At 38.2% G+C, this 22,980-nt stretch overlaps 2 protein-coding genes across 3 annotated transcripts; one reads left to right on the top strand and one right to left on the bottom strand.

The window, feature by feature from the left end:
* Positions 1 to 2,060: 2,060 nt before the first annotated feature.
* Positions 2,061 to 6,283, bottom strand: LOC119910459 (protein yippee-like 5). Of its 2 annotated transcripts, none has more exons than XM_038729084.1 (3): positions 6,126 to 6,283; positions 4,397 to 4,562; positions 2,061 to 4,274 (listed from the first exon to the last, which is right to left on the bottom strand). In XM_038729084.1, exons 1-3 carry the CDS (start codon positions 6,281 to 6,283, stop codon positions 4,050 to 4,052), a joined length of 549 nt encoding a protein of 182 aa, XP_038585012.1. In that variant the 3' UTR covers positions 2,061 to 4,049. The 2 variants fall into 2 exon arrangements, with proteins under 2 accessions (XP_038585012.1, XP_038585013.1); XM_038729085.1 differs by having other exon boundaries at positions 4,397 to 4,557; positions 6,126 to 6,263.
* A 1,746-nt stretch (positions 6,284 to 8,029) lies between these two features.
* plb1 (phospholipase B1) lies at positions 8,030 to 22,304 on the top strand. Its single transcript, XM_038729844.1, has 43 exons — positions 8,030 to 8,295; positions 9,052 to 9,101; positions 9,225 to 9,288; positions 9,777 to 9,840; positions 10,012 to 10,046; positions 10,786 to 10,852; positions 10,942 to 10,990; positions 11,997 to 12,062; positions 12,160 to 12,225; positions 12,310 to 12,365; positions 12,493 to 12,538; positions 12,637 to 12,744; positions 12,899 to 12,937; positions 13,350 to 13,418; positions 13,615 to 13,689; positions 13,777 to 13,837; positions 13,931 to 13,989; positions 14,360 to 14,433; positions 14,564 to 14,607; positions 15,229 to 15,337; positions 15,490 to 15,541; positions 15,643 to 15,723; positions 16,474 to 16,539; positions 16,651 to 16,751; positions 16,838 to 16,919; positions 17,094 to 17,198; positions 17,283 to 17,378; positions 17,497 to 17,568; positions 17,670 to 17,747; positions 17,876 to 17,936; positions 18,049 to 18,107; positions 18,531 to 18,598; positions 18,693 to 18,736; positions 18,857 to 18,956; positions 19,064 to 19,115; positions 19,245 to 19,325; positions 20,215 to 20,280; positions 20,401 to 20,495; positions 20,785 to 20,866; positions 20,969 to 21,073; positions 21,183 to 21,278; positions 21,415 to 21,489; positions 21,632 to 22,304. The coding sequence occupies exons 1-43, from the start codon at positions 8,235 to 8,237 to the stop codon at positions 21,926 to 21,928; spliced, it is 3,276 nt and encodes a 1,091-aa protein (XP_038585772.1). The 5' UTR covers positions 8,030 to 8,234; the 3' UTR covers positions 21,929 to 22,304.
* Positions 22,305 to 22,980: the final 676 nt, after the last annotated feature.

The following is a 22,980-nucleotide window of genomic DNA, read 5'->3' as shown; positions in this document are numbered from 1 at the left end:
GTCTCGGCAGTCGTTTAATCTATAATGTACTATAACAATCACTACACTGCAGTGAATGAGTCAACGAGGCCTTGAATGTTCATGTTACACAACACTAGGGCCACAGTTTGCCTTGTCTTTTTTTGCACGCACGCGTACACACGTTCTAGGTTATCATAGACGACCAAAAAGGTCGGGCGCTTTGAAGGTGAAGTGCAGTCACCATAGTAACTGATGTTGACTCCCCTGTCTCCTAGCAACGGACTGTAGAGTGATGTCAATGGAAAGCATGCTATTTTCTCCTGCTGACAGAATGATGTCACTCCTTTGTGTGTGAAGAGAGAGTGGTGGAAAGAGAGACGTTTATTTCTATATATTTCTGTTCTCTTGAGGGGATAGTGTGGGGGGCATGATGCTGATAACCCACCCATGGAATCAAAGACAGACAAAAGGCGAGGATAAACTAAAATTGCTGTCCAGGGACGATGAATCATGGGCCAATTAAGGGTGCAATTATTCTCCTGGTTCTTTTTTTGGTCCCCCCACCCAAAAAAAACATATCTGACAGGTTTGGCCGTGGGTGGAAGGAAGAAGGACGATGCACACAGTCTCCATCCTCCATCCTATATGAGAAACATGAGAGCATCACTAGTGGGTCCTTTTCCCCCCGTTATTAGATTTGGTCCTTAAAGACTGCCTCTCTCTTAGTAACAGAATAGTTGAATGGGTGTATAAGATTCCTTGAACACTCTTAAGAGCTTGAGGTTAAAGTCTAGGGAATCTCTATGTCCAGAATCTTGCCCAAGAGCTCTGTGGAAGTGCCTGGAGGGTGGGGTAAAATTAGCTCTCTCACACGTAAAGTCAGATCTAGATTTGTCTATCCAATTGGATGCAGCCTAATAGGATCAACAAGCCAGTGTAATTATCTTTATGGCTCTTTCAATAAAGGCGGCAGATAATCCTGAGGTCACACAGGGACAAAGTCAAAGGCTACTATGAATTGTAAAGCAGGACGGTGAACCCTGTTGAGAAGGAGTCTCCGTTTACTCTTCTCTGGTCATGTCCAGCATTTAAATGGCTCTAGATATGGTCATAAAAACGTCAATCTTCTCAATCCATTAATTCTCTAGATCCCTTAAAAACAAACAACCCCCCCAGCAACTGCAGTGGATACAAAAATAGCTGTGACCAGAACAGTTTGTCGTGTTCAACAACCTTAATTAATATTTGTCTGAGCTAAGTTTTGTGCAGTGTGCCCAGTGTAGGGCGCCTCCAGGAGTGACTGCAGAAAAGCAGACCTGTTGTTGATTCCACCACTGTGACGTACACTACACACTAACAAAGAAGCCTTCCAACAGGATCAGCGCTATAAATAATTCTACGGCAGCACTGCAATATTAGTGGGTGGATTAGGAATGAATCGTCACTGCCTTTTTATAAGCCCAATGCAGTCAAACCTCCTCATCGTGAGTGATTCACAGTGAGTACTGAATAAGTAAGATCGAAATGGAATTTATAGTTTAAATGTAGTATATTTTTGTCCTAAATGTTTCGTCAGAACTCAGACAGCATTTGCTTGTACTGGACTCATTTCATTTTTCTGCTCCAGAGAGTAGTATCACTGACATGTATTTCCAGACTGCAGTGAAGCTCTACACCCTGCCAAGCAGGCTAACGTCAGAGGGAGGCAAGGGACTCCGCATCATGTATCCAAGGGAAAACAGCTTCAGAGATCCTCTTATCTCTCAGTATCCTGCTGCCACCTAGAGGTCTAAGGACTTAGTTTTACTCATAAGTGGCCTCCCCACACCCAAATATTAACATATTTGGATCTGGAGCACCATGTTTAAGTCAGATTTTGCTATCTAAAATACAAATACGAGGAGGAGAGGTCATTATAGCCATGTATTCAAACACATGTCTTCTATTACAGGAACAGATTGTTTTGGAACACTCTGGCTACAGATTTCAAACACGTGTTCACATTGATCACACACGTGCAATTGATTATTCTCTATTGCACTTGTTGACAAAAAAAGATGCTTTAAGCTACAAAGCAAGCACACAAAAGACAAAAACACTTAACCCATCAAGACCACATGTTTATTTAAAAATCACATCAGAAAACTTTACTATAGCCATACAAGAAAACTTTTTTTTTTGTTTAAAACTACAACCTGGGAAATATACAATATGATAAATGTGTCAGACAATAAAATAATATCAAGTAAAGCAAATAAAAACAATGGCCTATCAATAAAATGGTAAAAGTGAACAACAAAAAATATAATATTCTGTCACGGCCATTGACTTAAACTGCACTGACTTGGGTATATGGATGGAGTCAGTGTCCTGTATAAACTATTTCTATTTAATTTAGCAATTGTTCAGTTGCCCTTTATTGCATCACCTTGTAAAGGACAGCAAAAAACATTAACTGTCACATGTGAAGGCTGGACCATTCTGTTAAAGCCCGCAGGCATGCACATTCTGAAATGGCACTATGTTACACCAGGGCCATGATGCTGTGTATCAACCCACTCCAAAAATAACCTCAAATGTCAATGAGATTTTTTTTTAAGATTTGACATTTTGATTGAAATCTTCACAAGACACTGATGATATAAAATGGAGGCTCTGGCATAGTCAGAGGACAAAGGCTCAACTTTAAAGACTAATACTCCATTAAAGCTTTGCTTGGCTATGAGTTGTAAGAAATAAGTCATCTTATGACCAAATGTGCCCCAAAGTCTAGGATTAAAAAAAGAGGATGGGTCATCCCTATCCCGAAAGTAGTTCAGATGTCCGCATTATAATGTCTTAACTGGTAAGTGAATGTTTGCTGTAGGTTGTTTTTCCAGAGGTTATCTGTAAGCTTATCTCCCAGTGCTGGCTACTTTCAAACGCTTGCATGCCCCATCCTCTCATAATCCTGTCCTTAAGCCAGCAGGCAACCAGAGAGTGCCTTCATCACATCTCAGACACATTACTCCTCTGTCAAACTGAAGACACATGGCTGCAAGGTACATGCTCCTCATAAGTCACCAAAGTGACATGTTGCTCTTTACATGGCACACCACACAGGCACAGAATCCATGGTGACAGATGGAGAGTGGTAGAATTGAATTAAATTGTAGGATCAATTGTACAATTGTCTACTGTACAAGAGATTACTTCCACACTATGAACTGCAAGAATTGGACACTTTTGTGTACACCTTAAGAATGTCGTGTCAGTCAAAATAAATGCACATCATGTGAGCCAGATCTAAATAAAAACTATCATCGTCAAACATAACAATAAATACTTAAATATGACATCAATCTGTGCAGTCCTTACGGTGTCATTAGAATGAGTACATGGATTTCAAACACTATTACATTAATTTCACTACCACCAATAAAAGGTAACTGATATAGAATATAACAACTATCGTGGTCTTAATTGCATTCAGTGCTCACCAGTGACAAATACATTGAGACAAATCTGACGACACAGAAGCACAAGCTCCATTAAAGCAATACGTAGAGTGACACCTCCATTGGTTCATTTAACATTGCTGTGCAGAGTGGGCTGGTTGCTTTGCTCACATCTGAATGATGAACAAACTCAGCTCTACTGCCTTCAGTTATCTAAATAAACAAAAAAACACGCACTGATGTTTTTTTTATGTGACTGACCATGTCTATTTATCATGCAGGTGTTTAATTACCATATGGAAAAGTGTGGAGCATGCCTTGCAGAGACAATGAAAATTCTGTGATCGTGTACGAAGAAGTGAAGTTACAACTCCCTATTTGTGTCTCCAGCTGTTTTGGGGTGTGACACATAAATCGGGAAGCATTTTGGGAACACCTATTCACTAAGAATAGAGCTAGCAAACCAATCTTTTAATGAGCAGAGGTCTAAGGTCACAGGCCAGAGACAGGGAAGAAGGGGGTGAAGCCAAAACTTCACTGACCACTACATCAGCAAGTGGTGGTGCGCAGCAAAGAGGCAAGGGGGTCTAGGAAAGGGAGAGGAGGACACGGGAGTGAGCTCTCCACACAAGTTAATCCAAGGTTAGGGACTCATGAGTTGTCTGAGGGGACATGCTCCTCAAAGCCCTCACTCTCCCTGACCAGTGCCCGCTCCAGGATGACACGTCCTTCCTTGTACCGCTGACTGTCCTCAGTGGCAAACTCGTAGATCCAACCCAGCTTGCTGTTGCAGTTCTTGCAACTGACATCCCTCACCATGTGTCTCCCGGTGAGCATCACTCTGTCCTGCACCTCGCTATACTGGAGGTTCACCACCTGTGGGGTTGAGATACAGGCATGCACACACATTTTAAAGACCAGGACTAGATACTGAATACGGGTAATCCGTTTGATTTAGGAGTAAATGTCACAGATAGTAATCACCGATGCTTCTGTACCTTGTTGAAGAGGAAAGCTCTGCCTGTGGCTCCAGTGAAACGTGTTGAGATGAGCTCAGACCTGTTAGTCAAGATGGTGTCACAGTTGGCACAGGAGAAGAGGCGTGTTCCGCCAATGTGGTCCAAGAAGATGCGCCCCATGGTCAAACCTCTGGGAGTGACTGAACTAAGGCAGAAATATGAAAGAAAAAGAAGGAAAACAATTTAATGTTGGAAAGTTAAATAAAAATAGGACTTGATTATAAACAGTATATAGGCACCTTACAATACAATACCAAGGGCTGGCCAACTTGACAATGTACTGTATACTGTAAGGTAATATAAATGTGAGAACTCTAAGAGGTTTTGCAGTACTGTTTATAACGTAGTAGCTACGCTTTAATTTAGCTGGGTGTGTGAGGCCATTGTGGGCAATGCTGTAAATAAATGAGCAGGACTGTCACATTGGATTTTTAAGTATGTGAAGATTCTCAGTCATCCAAGTATGGTATATTTAAATTAAGTGTTAAGTCAAAGGCAACTGGGCATGCTCTAAGTAACCACAATAAAAATAAGTTATTTTGGTTTTATTCCTACACTCGCTCTCTCTTTTCTATCTCCTCTCTTTTTTCTTTCTCTATCTTATTTTCTAACAAGTTAGCGAGGCCTTTATTTGTGCATTATGGGGATAAATGGAGAGACCCTGAACTAAGATATGCATGAACTGTGAAAATCATGCACAAACTGACTGCATCTTGTAATGCGCCACTCCATGTCTTAAATGCCTTTCCAGTGTGCATACTGATGGGGTGTGAAGAAGGCAATTTCGTTCGGCAGGTGCACCATAGTTTCGACCAAATCAATGTGTAATGTGCAGTGGCCATAAACGACCCTACAGAGGTTAAATGCCTAAGACCCCCAACCAATCAGTCATAAATGTAGAAGGTTTTTGAATGAGCGGTGAAGAAGAAGCTAAAGCACATCCTGCTGCATTTTACTTAACACTTCTAGATATTGGATTTCATGACAAAAAGTAGGTTGATTTGTCAAGTATTTAATTTAAAACAGACATTCTGGATAATTTTTTTCTATCAAAAAATTTGGGTTCACACTGTAATATACTTTTAGGGTTATTCTTTATGGTGTTGTCCTGGGCCAGCGCTTAATATATGTACTCATGACCGTTTTTGTTATTTTTTCACCCATGTTGAGTGTTTGTGACCAATGCAGCAGAAATTCAGGCAATGGCCATCTTAATAATGAGGAACTACACATAAAAAACGTAAATTGAATGCCAATCAGCAGAATTTGCCTTCTAAATAATAATAATAATAAACAAAAAGGAGACATAAGGAAACTTAATAAGGAACATAAGTATCATAACAATTTACTGATTTCAAGAGGTACTTTTTGGTCTTGACTGGCTTGTCATGAGGACTGTTGACTGCAGATGGCAGCTGAGCTTTGAATGGTGCTGAAAGTTAAAGACATTATGAAGAATAACAAAATATCCTCCCTTTAAAAGATAAATGCGTCTGAACAACGGATTAAAAGGAATGCATTTGCTGGTTTCCACTGTGGTTTTAGACATTTTGGCTGAGTGATGTCGTTAAGTCACTGAGTGATCTAAGTCAATACAAGCTAACGTTACGTTAGCCGTCTCGCTAATAGCATAGCGAGAACGACAACAAGCGGAACAACAACAAAACGTTTATTTCTCCTTAGCTCAAAATTACTTATAGCTTCATACCTTTTCAAATTTGTTTCAGTGGCACAAAATGTTCCCAACAGCGATGATGTCACCGATATTTCAGACGAACATCTGTCGTTCGTACCGTCGTCGTCGTGGCTTTGTTTTTCTTTTTCAGCTGTTCCTGTCTGCGCTGTGCTCCAACCTAGTATCAACATCCGGTCATGACGTAACGGCCAATGGACGTTCCACAAGGGGTCAGCAGATCGAGTTGTACAAATATGAACAGTAAGTATCTTTGAATATTTATTTGACCCTGCACACAGCGGTAGTACTCAGATCTGTTACTTACGTAAAAATAGCAATACCACAGTGCAGAAATACTCTGTACCAGAAGTAAAGAAGTAAAGGTACTCAATGCACTAATCAATTTCCCATTGTAACTGGTAAATGTGGTGCTAATTTTAATATATAAATACCAAATTAGACAAGTTCAAAATATTTGGGTTGACTCTCTAAATATACTTTTAAGGCTACTTAAAATGTATAAACAAAGTCTTACTGATATACAAATATCACAATGTATTTGTTGATTATATTGGGTATTTATATGTTTATATGTTATGAATATGGAAAGTAACGAGTAACTAAAGTTATTAGATCAAATTAATGCAGTAAAAAGTATAATATTTGCCTCTGTGCTGTAGTGGAGTAGACGTACTCAAGTTAAGTATAATCACCTCAAAATTGTACTGCATAATACTTGAGTAAATGTACTTAATTACTTCCCACCACTGCCTGCAGGTACCCTGAACAGCATGAGCAGCAAAGTCAAGCAATAATAAAATGAATGATGGCTGAAATCCATACACTTGATCCATCGTTAACATTATTAATAGCACATGTGCTTTTACCACTGTGAAGTCAAAATGTGTGAATGTACAGGGACATCGCCAGCACGTATGGGCTGGATCCTCTGAGGAAAGACATGCAAAGTTTCATTGAAAAAATGGGTGCTGAAATCCTGTGAGATATCCAGATACACACAGACATATACTGACTCTAGTGATGGACAAAAACAGAAAAACAATACTGACAGTGTGAATGCAACATGTTCAGCTTCTTGATGAAATCTGTAAACTCTTTATTATTTAAAATTAACTGGATACTAACGTTATCCTTATGATTTGCGCAGTTCTGTCAATGTTATTAATGATGTACTTCAACATGGACAACCCTCTCTATAAACTAGAGAACTATACTTTGCTTAAGAGGCAGAAAATATATGGTTGTTTGAGCCTTTACACCCAAATGAGTTTTATTATGAACCAGAAATGTATTCATTTCCCTGGAAAATCACTCTGGTTACTATCACTGTGTCCACAATCTTTGTCCCGTTCCTTGAAATGATGCTTAATAGTTAAAACAGTTTTCACCTAACCATAAAATAAACAAACTGAAAACAGAAATCTTAGATGACTAACATCTCATTAGGTTGTTTTTTAAGATTTCTGTCCCAGTTAATGTCTATACTGACATATAAGGGTCTTTGGTCATACATTTATTTGGGATATTAGGATAAACAGTGTTACTGTAAAAATACAGTAAACAAAATATGATAGTTGTGTGGTTTATAAAGGATTGTGTGTTTAGTCTTTTTCATCCATTAAATGTATGATAGAAAGATTTATTGATTATTTATAAACCGTCATGGTGAGTTAATGTCTCACTGACCTAGAAGAAATATAATAGACATAAAAGGCACGTCATTCATGTCTGTTGCATGAGGCTTTTATATTTAAAAAAAAAAAATGCAGGTGACACAGGTACACATTGACAAAAACAGTGCAGACATAGGGAGGAGGTGGTGTGATGTGTGGTTTGGTTGATTATTATCCAGATAAACTTATAACAGGACTGAGAATAAAAGAGCATGAGTGGAAAAAGTAATTTTTCTTTTTACATGAGAAGTGGTTTTCCTCTTCTTTTTCTTTTACAAAACTTTGCCCTCTTGGCAGCTATTTTCCTTCTCCACCCTCTTTGCAGGTACAGTGTACTTTTACAGTCACTGAAAGCTTACAGTCATTCTTTCTCTGAGGCTGAGGGAAAAAAGAGGAGGGCATTGCACAAACCCCTCAGTGTGAAGGGCACTTAGTATCTCACCACATCATGGCTAGTTCTGCAGTCCTGATTCTGGCAGCCCTGATTGGATCCTGCGCTCAGCTTACAGGTAAAGTACAGGGCATTTCACCCATTTTATATGTGGAATTATTTGTTGCAGTCACAGACGATTTAGTGCAAGGTGGCACAGTCATGTGATGAGATCGGAATGATTTGGTAACTGAATAGCCAACCTACTTTAGTTGTGGTCATTTTCACACTGTTGGTTGATGCATGTAATACCCTGATTTAGCACTCACACAATTTGCCACAATGTGGATGAAAATAGGTTTTATCTACAAACTACCTGTTGCTTTTTTTGTGTATTGCAAAGTGTGAGCTTCCTCTAGGATTATATGATGTAAGATACACAGTACACAGTATAAAGAAAAGTTTGCAGTATCTCTGTTGTCCATTGTGCACAAAGGAGTCAGGGATGCAAATACAAACCACAGAAATTTTATTACACTGCAGTTTATTACACAGAATGAGCAGTGTCTGATGACACAATCAATAAGTAAAAGTAAATTCAGTGAATTCTTCATGTAATTGAAACAATAAGAAACATTACAACATCTAATCTGTTGTTATATGTTATCATCTGGTTTAACAATAAGCCTTTTTAGATATTTACTATGTTCACATAAGCAGTTGTATTTTAGGGGGAAATGAGAGATCAAATTGTTTTTATTTGTAACTGTTAACTTTTTAAACTTAATTTACATTTTTTAAAGCTGCATTTTGCATATCTTAAAAGCGTACAACTGCAGTTTTCTCCCCTTTGAGTTAATTTTTTTTAGTTTTTTTTTTCTTATGCCACATGCAGACACGGTTGATGTACGAAAAAATGAACCATCAACAGAAACATTAGAGGAGGTAATGTATGTCAGTTATGACACCTTGGTGTGCATAAAATATATATATGTATTAATAATATACTCAGTATTCTGTTCTGATACTGCATCAGTGATAGTCTGATTAATTGTTTTTCTGCTACAGACAGAAATTTACATGTCAATGCTCTGCTCACCAATACCAGCCCCCTTATCCCCGTCCTCTTCAGGTACTGCACTCTGCAATCACTAATCATAATTATCTGGTTACCAGTGTGATTGCCGTGTTTAGGAACAATGATTCATATTTTTAATGCTCTTATTTACTTGAATACATTTTTTTCTGAAATGTGTTGTTTTGTGTGTTAGAGACTGACAATTGTTTGGGAATCTGAAAATTGATTCCCACGGGATGGGAGTCAATTTCACTATTCATCACTGGACTGGGATAGGACAGGAAAAAAATAGACAGGAGTTTAATCATAGATCCATTTTTAGAAATGAATATGTACTTATAAATAAATGCTAATTTCTATTTTTTTGTTTAAAGTAATTCTTCTGTGTTTGGTATTAGACAGGAATTCTATTTATTCTATATATTTTAATTGGGCGGGACAGGGGTATTTTTGTGGGAGTGGGAGGGTACAGGAGTGAAATCCCCTCCTGCGTCTCGTCAAGACATTGATGACATCTCTGTTTCCTGTTTCCTCCCCGTAAGTTCACACTCTGAGACCAGTAGATATCTCCGCCGTTTATGTCTTGGGAATTCCTCTCTCACACAGGTAGACAGCCAAAAATAAAATGCACATATATACTTCAGTTATATTCAATTCATTGGATGTGACAACACAAATGTAGCAGCTTCCTGAGCTGCTTTAAATCATGAAGCTGACATATTGAAACCTACAGTTTTTCCCCATTCTCTCTGATCTCGTGCCTGTCTTTATCATTAGGGATGAAGCATCCAGAGTGGTCAACACAGTAGCTGGTAAGTCTATAAGCTTTCCCAACATTGTGTAATTCTACAATCAAGTAGAAAGGAACACGCATCTATAATCATCTAAAATAACTAGATTTTAGTGTTGGTGTTTCATTTTTTCTCACTTTTACATAATATTATTTGTAATCACATGGTTGAGGGATTACTGATTTTCAACTTTGTTATCACATTGTGGCATTATCAGATAAGACGTGTATGCGTGTAATTTAAAAAACAAACATCTTTATTTAAAGGTTTTTCATGACGAATCTTAGAAAACAGAGATTTAGATTTTCCTTTTAGTTTTCTAATTACATTCTCAAGCCTAGTCCGGGTCTTTGATTTTCTTTGCGTATACCACAGTAATCTTGCTCTGCCACTTTTTACACTATTAGGCGATTATCTGACCATCTGGTTGAAAGTACTTACAGTTTGCAGACAGTTCAGTTCAAGGCCGCAGTCACACCATGTCACAGGAAATGCCAGATACAGAGCACACAGAAAAGCTCTTAGAACAATAATCTTGTAGTTTGATCGTGTTTATCTCTAAGGATAAGAGAATGGGCCATAAACACAGGTTGTTGACCTTCCATTGCACATATAAGTAATCAAAACTAGTAACATCATTGGAAGCTTTCGCAACAACAATTACCACATAATGTACATAATCCACTGTCAGATTGTATTGTCATTTATTATACATACTGTAGATTAAGTCTATACATTAGTGTCTATGTGTGTTGAATAGAGTTGCTGTCCATGTTTAACCCTGGAGTGATCGCTCAACATGTGGATCAGACCTCATTGCAGCCCGGGTAACACACGTGTGCACACGACGCACACATTAAATGGTATATAGGGATATTACTGCAGGGTGTTATGTGTTTATGTGTGTGTGTTGCAGAAGCTTGTTGGAGGAAGCTGAGGAACTGTCACGCTCCCTTTCACATCAGGTACATATTAACCCTCCCATAACAATTTTTGAGTTCATCCACTGTAAATATACAAAATAAATAAATGAAGTCTAAAATATTTAACATGGTACTTTGACTGAAAGCAGAATATCAAAGAGCTTAAGTATTCACATGTGCTACTCCCTCCTTAGGACATCTCTATAAAGCAACTCTCCCCAAAACCAGAAACCAAGACTCTAAATGCATGACATGCAAGTGTACAACCAGTATTTCCTCCATTTTACATAAACATGAAACTTATGTCTATGTATTTCTTGGTTGCTATAAGACTCCAGGAAATAACTTTGCTCGGCCAAGAAGATTTCCTACACAGTTCTAGAAAACCACAACCTTTACACTTCAGTATTTGTATGACCAGAATGAACGAGATACAGTATAACATAAATTAGTTTTAGAGCAGCTGCTAGGCAGATTATCGGTTTCAATGCTAAACCAAGCCAACTGTCTCCTGACGGTAGCTTCCCCAAATATTGAACTGTCCATTTATCACCTTTAACCAAGTGACAGAAAAACTGAAATTGGAAGAAAAAATATTGTTAGTGAAGAGCTACATCGACTGTGAAATAATATAGTAATTGTCAGAAAGAACAAAGATGTATGATGATCTGAAACTGTATGGCGCAGTGTCTCAGTGTCCTCACTGTCAGCTCACAGAAAGAAGTTTATTCCTGGTTTACATGTTCTCCTTATGTTCATGTGAGTTTTCTCTGGGTGCTCTGCCTTTTTCCACCATCCAGAGACATACAAGTCAGGTTAAGTGAATTTCAAACTCACATTTTCACCATAGGTTTAAATGAGAGTTTGACCTGTCCAGAGCAAACCCTGCCTGATCAGCCAGTGTAAGATCTGATAGGGTGTAGGCCGCCATGGTTCTCAATGGGAAGCTTAAATTAAACTAAATGTCTTACTACATTTTCTGAAACTTTTATCCACTTCTAACAGTGGATGAAGTTTGCTCAGTTTGCCCCTCCTTCTATCTTTGCAGGTGACAGACTGGAAGTTGGTGCTGTTGTTTGTCTCGGCAGATTCCATGTGTGTCCGTTCACCACATGTAAGATTCCTTGCAACAACAAAATCACATTTGATGTGGCATATGTTTGAGTTAGTAAAGGATGTTAAGAGTGCATAACTGTTTCTTTGTGTTTCAGGTTGATGTAGATGTTAAAGCTGTTGTACAGGAAGTAGAAGAAGCTCTGCAGTTGTTGCAGAAAATGGTATTGTTCTTTTTGTTAAATACAATTTTGCCATGAACAGATATAATGGGGGGGGGGACTAATAGGTTGGTTGTATGTTTACAGTTGCATAACACTTTAGTTCATGTCGTGGTCTGGAGCACACATGATCAACAGGACAAGTGAGTGTTTTGAATTTTAGGTATTAAAAAGCTTGTATAAACTATATTTACTCATTTTGACATGATGTTGTGATCCTGTTAATTGTGAAATGCCACATGTGATGTGCTTTTTATTTTATTTTGAAAGCATAAACCGGCGACTACATAAAGCTACTCTTCTGAAAATCCTCCAGGTAAAATACATGTAAATGAATTGTATTTCTGTGCTTGTGGCTCATCTGAATCATATTTGGCTACTTATCTGACACAAATCCATTTGTCTTGTTTTCAGGACTCTCTAAGTCATGTCTTGGAGCATCAAAATTGGCACAGCAAAAGGGTGGACTTCACTGCTGTGATGCAGCCTGCCCCAGTTATCCTTGAACCCATACAAGATTCTGTAAGTAAAGAAAAGCCTTTTTCACACACCAGTTATAATCAACAATACTGTAATTAAAAATAAACTGTAACTACAAATAGCACAGCCTTCCTTCCAGTAACAATGCAGGAAATGACTAATGTGTAACGAGCATATATCTTGTGTTTCTTTGTAGGAACCAAACCAATTAGCTGTTCAGCTTTGGACAAACCTCGTGAGTTCTTATTAGCCAAAGAAAAACAATCAAATGTATAGTGTACTGTATGCATACATTAGGCTGTCTGAAAGCCTTTTTATCTATGTCTACATGTTCTGAAGTTGAATTTATTGTATCTCCGTTGTAAAACAGTGAATTGTTACCATAATCTCTCAAAGCAAAAGTAAGATGGAACAATGATTACAGGGAACATTTATTACTCTGAGATAAGAGATTAGATAAAAAATGTCTTAAAACTTGATAATATTCTCCTACGGGATGACTTTCCCCAACTTTGTTCATTCTAGGTCTATATGCAGATACAAGAATTGTGTAATCAGTACTGTTTTACACTGTATGGTCACTGGCTGTGCACAATAGCCCCACTTGATCCTAAAATCTTAACTAGTCATGACTTTTCCTCCTTCAGCTTCAGCCATCGACAGGTCAGGCAGAGGTCATGGACATCAACACTATTACTATTCTTTGCCCTACCCAGGTGAGGCATGCCGTCCCATAACACAACAAAAGTGTTATAGAGAAATGCTTTGCAAAACGATTTAATGTGTTGCAGCAGTCAGTACTCAGTCCTGAGGCTCTCCAAATCATAAAGCAGACTTTCAACCTGATAGCAAGATTTAAAATCCGATACTGTGGTTAAAACTGCGACATACTCCTTTACACTTTCATCCCAGGAGCGACCTTTCCTGCGGACACAGAAAAATTCCCCCATTGACAGAGACAGCAAAGCCTTCACACTAAAAGATCCTGTAAGTGTTTCAACTCCACTTCTGAACTACAGTCTATAATGACAGCACATACAATTAAACTTATTTGAGAATACTGTATGTTTGCAGGTTATGGGTACTGAGATACCTTGCACGGACCGCAGTCCATCTCCCATTACACCTGCTTCAGGTAAAATATGTTTTTTTAGCTCCTTTTCTGCCAGTATATTTGGGGAAATGTTGTACAATCCAACCAAGTTAAAACACTGTATTCTTTGTGTAGTTCATGAACTCAGACCTGGAGATATCAAGGTGGTGGCCGCAGTAGGAGACTCTTTAACAGTGAGTGTTTCCGTTCTCCTGCTTTTTTTTGCTATAGTCGAAATGTATATCTAAAAACTTGCTTATCCCAATTGGCTTGAATATAGATTACTGTAAGACCAGATATACTGTATAAAGAACAGGATGACAGATGTAAAGACATGGAGCTAATGTGTTTGTACTGAATGTCAATGCACACACGCAAAACAAGCAAGGGATGAAGTGCTGGTATGGTGGGAGTTAGGGTAGATTAGAAGTTTTTATTAAAAAATGTAGATTCAAATTGCAGATTGCATGCAACCCTCAAAACTGCAGCATATGCTTCTGGTTCAATAAATGTTTCTTCTGGTTCTACATGGTTTTTCCATCTTACATCTGCTGTTTTCTGCAGGCAGCCAATGGTGTGGGCGCAAAGGCAGACAACCTTCTGTTAGTGATTAATGAGTACAGAGGACTTTCATGGAGGTAAGATAAGCTAAAGTACACATTTGTTCTTAAAACTATACATTAAGTGTTTTTATAGTTTATTTAACAGTGCATTTGCTAATTTTGTGGGCTGCATTTAAAACTAACAAGCTGTTTCTTCAATTTTCAGCATTGGCGGTGATGAAAACATTACAACTGTGACCACACTGCCAAGTATGATTGCCTCTTATTTTTTTTTTTTTTTTACTGCAATAGCATTGCTTAAAATGAAATGACATAAAAATTCTTACTTAAGGCGTATCACATCAAATATCAGATGTCGAGCATTGTGCTTGATAACATCTATGATTATGTGTTACAGTTGTGATACAGTATCACATCATTGTACTTTTTATTAGGCTTCACTGTCCAACTGACCTGATTTATATGTCAGATAATGACCTGAGTCAACCAGCTATTTTAGGATGCCTTTGAAAATCAATTCATGTTAAAAACTTGAAATAAAATGCACAAATTTATCAGAAGCTGTGTAACGATTGCTGAAATAAGACTACAGAAATGCAATAAATTATGGAATATCATTACATAGGGAAATCTTATTAAAAACAAATTGATACAGTCTACTGGTTTGACAAAAAACATTTTAGTTGAGGTCTGGATGCAAATCTTTCACATGTGGAAGAAGATTTTATAGAATGAAGTCTCATGCTCAGTTCTACACTGATAGCTCAAACGTTTAAGCTGTTTGTCAGAAATAACTGTATCTACTGCAAAATACAGAATTCAGTTTTTTTGACCTTCCTCTTCTACCTCCTTTGTCTTTGTGGTCTGCAGACATCCTGAAGCAGTTTAACCCCTCCCTGACCGGCTTCTCAGAGGGAGTAGGTAAGGAGGACACTCCTAAAGCCTTCCTCAATCAGGCTGTGGCCGGAGCAAACAGTGGGTCAGTCATGGTCTTTTATTTTGTTTTAGTATTACTTACTTTGTACTTTAACTTACCTTTTGAATCTTAATAAATACAACTTTTGCAGAACTTATTGCAATACCAGAACAAAGAATGTGCACATCTTAAAATTCTAAACTTTCTGTTTTCAGTGATATGGTGCGACAGGTGCGTGTCCTAGTGGACAAAATGAAAACTGATTCGGTAAGACAGTAGTGAACAGATTTGCTCTTATATAACCTTTGACTCAGCTTTATGTTCACAATTAGTAAATTAACAGAACTTACCTCTTATCTCGTTTACAGAGCATCGATTTCCACAACGACTGGAAAGTGATCACCATGTTTATTGGTGGCAATGACATATGTGACTTCTGCACAGATAGCGTGAGCAGTCTTACCTTTTTTATCAAGATTTTCGGAGTAATTCTATACTTTGCCCTTACTTAGGCATTATGCTTTCCTTATTTACATATGATTGAATTCTTAAATGGTCTCAAAGGACAAAAATATAGATTTAGGATCTGCTCTGTAATTGTCACATTGATCACATGATCATCCAAAACATTACAAGCAATTTGTTTTACAGCAACAGCTAACAATTATGATCTTTATTAATCAATCTGTGGATCATTTTATCAATGAACTGATTAATTGTTTTGTCAATAAAGAGTCAGACAATAGTGGAAAATGCACACACAGATTCCCAGAGCCAAATGTGGCATATGCAAATTGCTTGTTTTGTTCAATCAACAGTCCAAAACCATCATAAAAGAAACAGAAAACCAGCAAATCCTAATATTTGAGAACCTGAAACCAGCAAATGTTCAGCATATTTGCTTGAAAGAAATCTAACTCAAATGACTAATTAATATTTATCTATACTTATCCTGTGCAATTATATGTATTTCCACATCGTGCAACTACCCCCTGCAATGTTCCTTCACATTTCTATTATAGTTTGTATTTTTTGATTCTGTTTCTGTATTTCATGTATATGTTGTGTTGTATCTGGAGCTGCTGTAACAAGTGAATTTCACCAATTTCTCTTATTTAATCTTATCTCATCTTATCTTAAAGCAGTTGTTGATTGTGATTACATTCAATTTTCTCTTGTCTTGTGTGCTTTTCCCACAGGTCTTTTTTTCACCCAGGAATGTGGTCAGTCGTATCCGCCAAGCTCTGGACATCCTACATAGTGAAGTATGTTTACATCTTCTTGCACAAACATACAACCTCACTGATGGTTTGCAAGTTCAAAGTCACAATCCAATTTACATACTGCCTACAAACTTTATGTTTTGTGTCATCCAGGTGCCTCGCGCCATGGTCAATCTGGTAGAGCTGTTAAATGTTGTACCATTGCGGGATCTGCACAAAGATAAAAGTTTGGGCTGCCCCACCTGGTTTGTAAAGTGAGTGATTTTTGGTTGTGTAAGACCAACACTTTGACCAAAAAACTTCAAGTCATCATTTAACAGTTTTGATGTTTATGTTTCAGTTTAGTTTGCCCCTGTGTACTGAAGCCTAAAGAGGGATCCTCTGAACTCCAGAAGGTCAATGAGATCAATAAAGCCTATCAGGTACAAGACTAAAGGATGCTAAAATAAAGACACATTTTAACCACCATTTTAAAGGCTAAATCATCATCGTCATCATCATCATGACATTGTCAACTGAAAAAAAAATCACTGAAAGTCAAGTCGAAACACTTCTTCTTTTTTTGGTCTTTATCTGTTGGCTGTCTTTCTGTCCAGCATGCTATGAGAGAGCTGATTGACTCTGGGCGGTATAACACACACGATAACTTCACTGTGGTAGTGCAGCCATTCATCAGGGAGGTCGTCCTTCCCACTTTAAAGGTAAGAGCTGACACACCTGAAACAATAAATATTTCTTGTGTTTTCGTTTATTTATCTCTAACTCTTGTCCCTTCTCTTTAAAAGGATGGCCGGCCTGATCGCTCATACTTTTCACCTGACTGTTTTCACCTCAGCCAGAAATCTCACACTCTCATGGCTCGGGCTCTTTGGAACAACATGGTAGGATGGTTTGCTTTATTACAAGACTTTTCCTACATTTGTATTTTGACACTTGGTGGTTTTAATTGTACTTTTACAGTGATCAAAAAATAAATCTCTTACTTTCAAAATTTGTTAGTTAGAGGCAGTGGGCAACAAGACTTTTACACAAGACTTCGCAGCTGGCATTGCTCTGAAGTGTCCCTCTGAGGTAACTTTGCACTCAACATTAAACAATTGACCAAACACTACACATTATATGTTTTATAATTTCTTTGTATATTAATGTGTTTTTGAATATTTGTCCATCAGACCAACCCATTTTTTAGGACTGCTGTCAACAGCAACTACACCTTTCCAGGCCCTCCCCCCACTCCTGCTCCTGTGAAAGTATGTCATAGTTTATGTCTTTCATGCATAGCTCAACTTTCGAATGGAAAGTAATTATTATCTATATGTGATACCAAGTTATAGATGATATCTATAAGAACCTAAATTACGTCTCTGTCATTCTTTAGAACTGGGGCAGTGACTTTTCCTGTGTTAACACAGCTCCATCCAACTCTGTGCCCACGTCAGGTAAGTGTTTAAGGTGTTACTTATGTATTACCTAAAGGGAAATAGAAAGGTAAGATGTTAAATATGCTCTTGAATGCTCTTGTTTAATATGCTCATGTTGTTCTTTTGTTAGCTCACAGGTTACGACCAGCAGACATAAAAGTGGTGGCTGCTTTAGGAGACTCTATAACGGTAGGTTATAACTGTATAGACAGAATGTGACTATGGATTTTGTAAAGGATAATGTGGCAACTGCTGGGTAGTCTAATAATTTGTTATAGTGTAAAAAATTTCTTCTAAACAGTTTGATAAAAAATATCTAATCTCTATCTAAAATAAAATTTGCTTGACATGCCAGAAAATATAATAACGTCCTATTATAACAATGTGCAGGAATGAAGTTCTGTGTGTTTTAATAATGCTAAGTAATACAATATAAATTTGTAATTATGGCCCTACTGGTGGATCCACGGTGTTAGCCCATACTTTTTCTTAAGTACCTATTAATCAAGTTAATGGACAAGCTGGGAGAGCATTTTCAGTGTAATGGGTCACCAAAAGGAGAATGTGTCTGTAAATGATTGAAGAGTATAACCATCTTTTCGTGGTACGCAGGCCGGCTTTGGTGCTAAGGCAAAGAATCTGCTGCAGCTAAAAACTGAGTACAGAGGGGTGTCATGGAGGTGAGAGACCACGCACAAACTATGTACATAAAAAAGCTGTGTACATTGCATTGTGATAATTTTATTTATTGTTGGTTTGTTTTTCATTAACAAGCATTGGTGGAGATCAATCTCTTGAGACTGTCACAACATTACCTAGTAAGTCTCCTTCTTTCTTGATGTTTAATGCACATTAGCACCACTAGATGGCAGAGTTGGACTGTAACAAAACTAGTGTTTTTGTCTCTTGTGCAGTAATTTCCCTGTTTTTTTCATCAGATATCCTTAAGAAGTTCAACCCTAAAATCAAAGGAGTGTCAAAGGGACAGGGGAAATGGCAGACTGGCTTCAACATGGCTGTATCTGGAGCTAAAATATCGTTAGTTCTCGCTTTTCTTCAAACTGTCATCAGCTTTGCAAACGGTAGGTTACTACTGTATGTTTTAACCATTTTGTGCACTCATGAAAATCTCTAATTTCATACAGAGGAATCCCAGGGCAGATCAGAAGCCTGATTGATACCATGAAAAATGACTCTGTGAGTTTAATTAATTGCACCATACCCATGCATGCCATATTTTAATGTGCAAGAAAAAAATTGTAATCTTTGTTCCATCTCTCTATCTCTTTCTTTCTGATTCCTTCTCCATCCTTTTAATGGAAATAGACGGTGGATTTTGAGAATGACTGGAAGTTGGTGACCCTCTTCATTGGAGGCAATGACCTATGTCAGTACTGCAATGACCGTGTAAGTTGCTTTAGGAAGTCATCACAGGAAATGCTGGGTGATCCAAAGGATGAAGGACATTTTCAAAGCACTCCCCTCAGTAAAGCCAGTCTCCCACCACAGCACAGTGGTTAAACATCCCATAGTGTTGTTTGATGCGCTGTGTATAGAGCCGTCTCATGATATCACTCTCCAAATGGGACGATGCACTGGAGCAGAATAATCAAGCTTTGTGAATAGCCCTCCCTTAATTGTTTTATTGTGTCAGAGTAAGATGAGAGCAGACATGGTTTCTTTTCAATGAGCACATTCTGTCACTTTACCCCTCCAACACAAAACACCCCCCTGCCTCCTCTATATCAGCCTCTGTCTGCATCAAACAAGCACATGGGGCACAGTGACAGGCCTTGTTCTCTAAGAGGCATAAACAACACAGAGGTCAACCCAGACTCTCTTCATCCTGTCACTGTCTCACTCCCCTCACTTCTTCTCCTTTTCTCATTTTGCCTCCATTTCCCCCTCTCTCTCTTTCTCTCTCTCAATATATTACTCTCCTCGCTCTCCACTGACAGGGTAGTCTCTCTTGTAATGTTTGTGCTTTGAAGCAGAATATCCAAGCCCAGCATCAATTTAAGATAAGCTCTGAGACTGTGGTAGTGACAGCTTAGGGTTAGTTGTGGCACGTACGCTCCTCCATGTTGCATGACGTCGTCTCTTTTGGTAAATTTGTGCTTTTTAGTTACAAACTTGGCCAGTTTCCCTGAAATATGCCTTAAATATTCTGCTTTTCTCTGGCCACAACAGAGAACAGCTGGTAATGAAAAAAACTATGTGTGTTCACTCTGAATTAATAAAATGCCTTGTGTAAATTGTGTGTAATCTTATTATTCTTTTGGTCTCAAAACCACAGGCCTCTTTGTCACCTCAGAACTACAGCCATCATATGATGACCAGCTTGGATATGCTCTACAAAGAGGTAAAATTATGTTATTAACTAAGCCAATTACAGTTAATTATGCAATTCACATTTTCTAACCTTCTGAATTTTACTTTTAAAGTAAATAAAAATCGTGTTTTTCTTGCTTTCTGGCCGTAGGTTCCCAGGATGATTGTCAACGTCTTGGAGATCCTGGAAATTGAAGGCCTTCGCAGGATCAAAAGGGATAGTCTTGGCTGCAGTGTGTTACAAAAGTACGCTCATTGATCCACTCATGCTCAATCAATTCTACATGAAGACCACTGAGTCCAAGGCAGACCAACAGCACTTCTCTTAGTATTGATTGAATGCTAGTCAATACAGCAAGAAATATAATAACTTGGAGTTTATTAAAGCATACTCATCCCTGAATCAATGACAAATCCAATGTTTTACAGTGCAAAAGATAGCATTATGCATCAGTCAGTAATGATTATAAAAGCCTAACCCTTAAAAGCATTTTATTTCCCCAAATCAGCTTATACTTTTCACCTTTCTCCTCAGGTATGTCTGCCCATGCTTCTTGTTAGCAGGAGAGGACTCCCCAGAGCTGGCTGAAGTAAAACGGATCAATCGGGAGCTACAGGTTAGCAGACAGGAACAGTGAAGCCAAAATGTGGGACCAACATCTAGTTAAAGTCCCCCTCTACTTTGCACAGTGACACTACAAGGATGTTCTTTCTTTCAGGTTGAGACAGAAAAATTGGTGTACGGAGGCCGCTATGATGACAGAGAGGACTTTGCTGTGGTCGCACAGCCCTTTTTTAAGAACTCCATTGTTCCTTTGAATGCTGTAAGCCCTCTGTGCACCCCCAAACCTACATTACACTCACAGTAACAGGCCCTTTCCCTCAAAGCACGTAATTCCTAAAAACACTGATGTTGTATTATTTCTTCTCCAGGACGGCAGACCTGACACCACCTACTTTTCTGAGGACTGTTTCCACTTCAGTGAACGGGGACATGCTGACATGGCTGCAGCTCTGTGGAATAACATGGTGAGTCTGGCAAAGCAGGACAGTAAAAGGCTAACTGTATTTGACAGGGGAAAGCTTTTGGATAAGTCTTTCTAAATTAGCCCATCTCACTGCAACTTCATGGGTTGAGCAAAGATGTACTCTGTTTTAACTCTAGTTGGAGCCAGTGGGTAAAAAACAGACATACAACAATTTCACAAATGCCAGAAATAACATCAAGTGCCCCACTGAGGTAAGAAAACAGCCACACAAGCATTTCTCAAATGCTGCTGCTGACATTTGTGGTTTATCTGTACAATTTGTGCATATTGGCACAAATGGTTCATAAAAGTGAATGTGATTGAATAGAAGACCTTCCTTCTTGTGCATTCCAGGAGCATCCTTACATCTTCACAAAGGTGAACAGCCTACCCAGTCTGACCACTACAACAGCACCCAGAACAGACAGCACAGCTTTACCTCACAGCTCCTCAGCACCCACAGCGCACAGCACAGGCCAGCCACTCACCTCTGATTGCACGGACCATGTGCCAGTATGGCTCGCTGCTGTGCTGGCCGTATTGGGTCTTCTGATTGGCTGGGCTGTCACCTGGCTCCTCCTCTCCTGCAGAACCAAGAGAAGCAAGAAGATGATGATTGCTGCAGTGGAGATGAAGGGCAGTGCGTTTTAAAGTGCTACTTACTGTGTTTTTGCACTGGACGATTCAACGTAACAGAACCAAGAACTACAAAACAACACTGCAATATTTAAAGTGATTGTAGAAGGCATATTCTTTGTGTTGACAATAAAGCAGTTTTTCATAAGAAGACATGATAAGATAGCCCTGTCTGCTTTGACTATAGAAGTTAATTATTGACCTTGAACCACAGAAAATATTACTGGATGCAGAAGTGGAAAAGGTACACCAGACATTACTTAAGGAAAGCAATGAATAAGACAACTGAATCACACTCCATTACAACTCCTGCATACAAACCTATTATATTTAATTTTATTAAAATAAAAATGTATTTTGTGTAATAATAAATAATGGAAAGACAATGTAATTAAGCATTCTTTCTGTTAAAAAATATTCTTGCTTTTGATTGTAACAAAAATGTTTTTTTTTGGTTATTTGGAATAAATAATTTGAAATAATTCATATAAACAGTAATCTAGTGTGACTGCTCAAGTGAACAATCAGACACCAACCAGTCTTGACATGTTGTAGCCTGCCTGTCCAGGCAATCATCACCATTACACATTAATGGTATTTATTTTAGAAAAGAAATACAAATATCACAATATCATAAAAAATACAAACCAACCATGCACAAATGATTCTACTTGGAGCACAGACCACATATGCCTACATGTATTCCCTTAATCATTACCACCATTGAGACAGACTACTGATAAACATAAAAAAGGATATTTTATGACCTCCTCACAGTGATGAAAGCCACCGAGTGCTTTTGGTACTTATGTCACAAGCATACAGAGGTGAGATGTACATTTACTCAAGTATTTAGAGGTATTTGTACTTTACTTGAGTTTTTAATTTTGTGCTATTTCATAATTATATTCCACTACATTTCAGAGGGCAATATTCTACTCTTTACTGCAGCACATGATCACTATATTTTTGTACAGACCCAAAAGTATAGGAAAGGAATTAGCTCCACCTTAACTGGTAACAACATAAAAATGCTTCTTTGAATATTTATGCATCAGCAATAATAA

This window comes from Micropterus salmoides, unplaced genomic scaffold (assembly GCF_014851395.1).
Source record: "Micropterus salmoides isolate LMB-PRFRI ecotype aquatic unplaced genomic scaffold, ASM1485139v1 Ms_hic_scaffold_19, whole genome shotgun sequence".
Taxonomy (NCBI): Eukaryota; Metazoa; Chordata; class Actinopteri; order Centrarchiformes; family Centrarchidae; genus Micropterus; species Micropterus salmoides.
This window is presented reverse-complemented; position numbering and strand designations above follow the sequence as displayed.

Bases quoted from the DNA above. Each gene is read 5' to 3' on its own strand.
- LOC119910459 (XM_038729084.1), bottom strand. From the start codon at position 6,283: ATGTTGATACTAGGTTGGAGCACAGCGCAGACAGGAACAGCTGAAAAA. The intron at 4,563-6,125 runs GTATGAAGCTAT...TTTCTGCCTTAG, and splicing joins ACTGAAACAAATTTGAAAAG to TTCAGTCACTCCCAGAGGTT. The intron at 4,275-4,396 runs GTACAGAAGCAT...TCAACCCCACAG, and splicing joins GAGCTTTCCTCTTCAACAAG to GTGGTGAACCTCCAGTATAG.
- plb1 (XM_038729844.1), top strand. From the start codon at position 8,235: ATGGCTAGTTCTGCAGTCCTGATTCTGGCAGCCCTGATTGGATCCTGC. The intron at 18,599-18,692 runs GTGAGAGACCAC...TTCATTAACAAG, and splicing joins TACAGAGGGGTGTCATGGAG to CATTGGTGGAGATCAATCTC. The intron at 20,281-20,400 runs GTAAAATTATGT...TTCTGGCCGTAG, and splicing joins TGGATATGCTCTACAAAGAG to GTTCCCAGGATGATTGTCAA.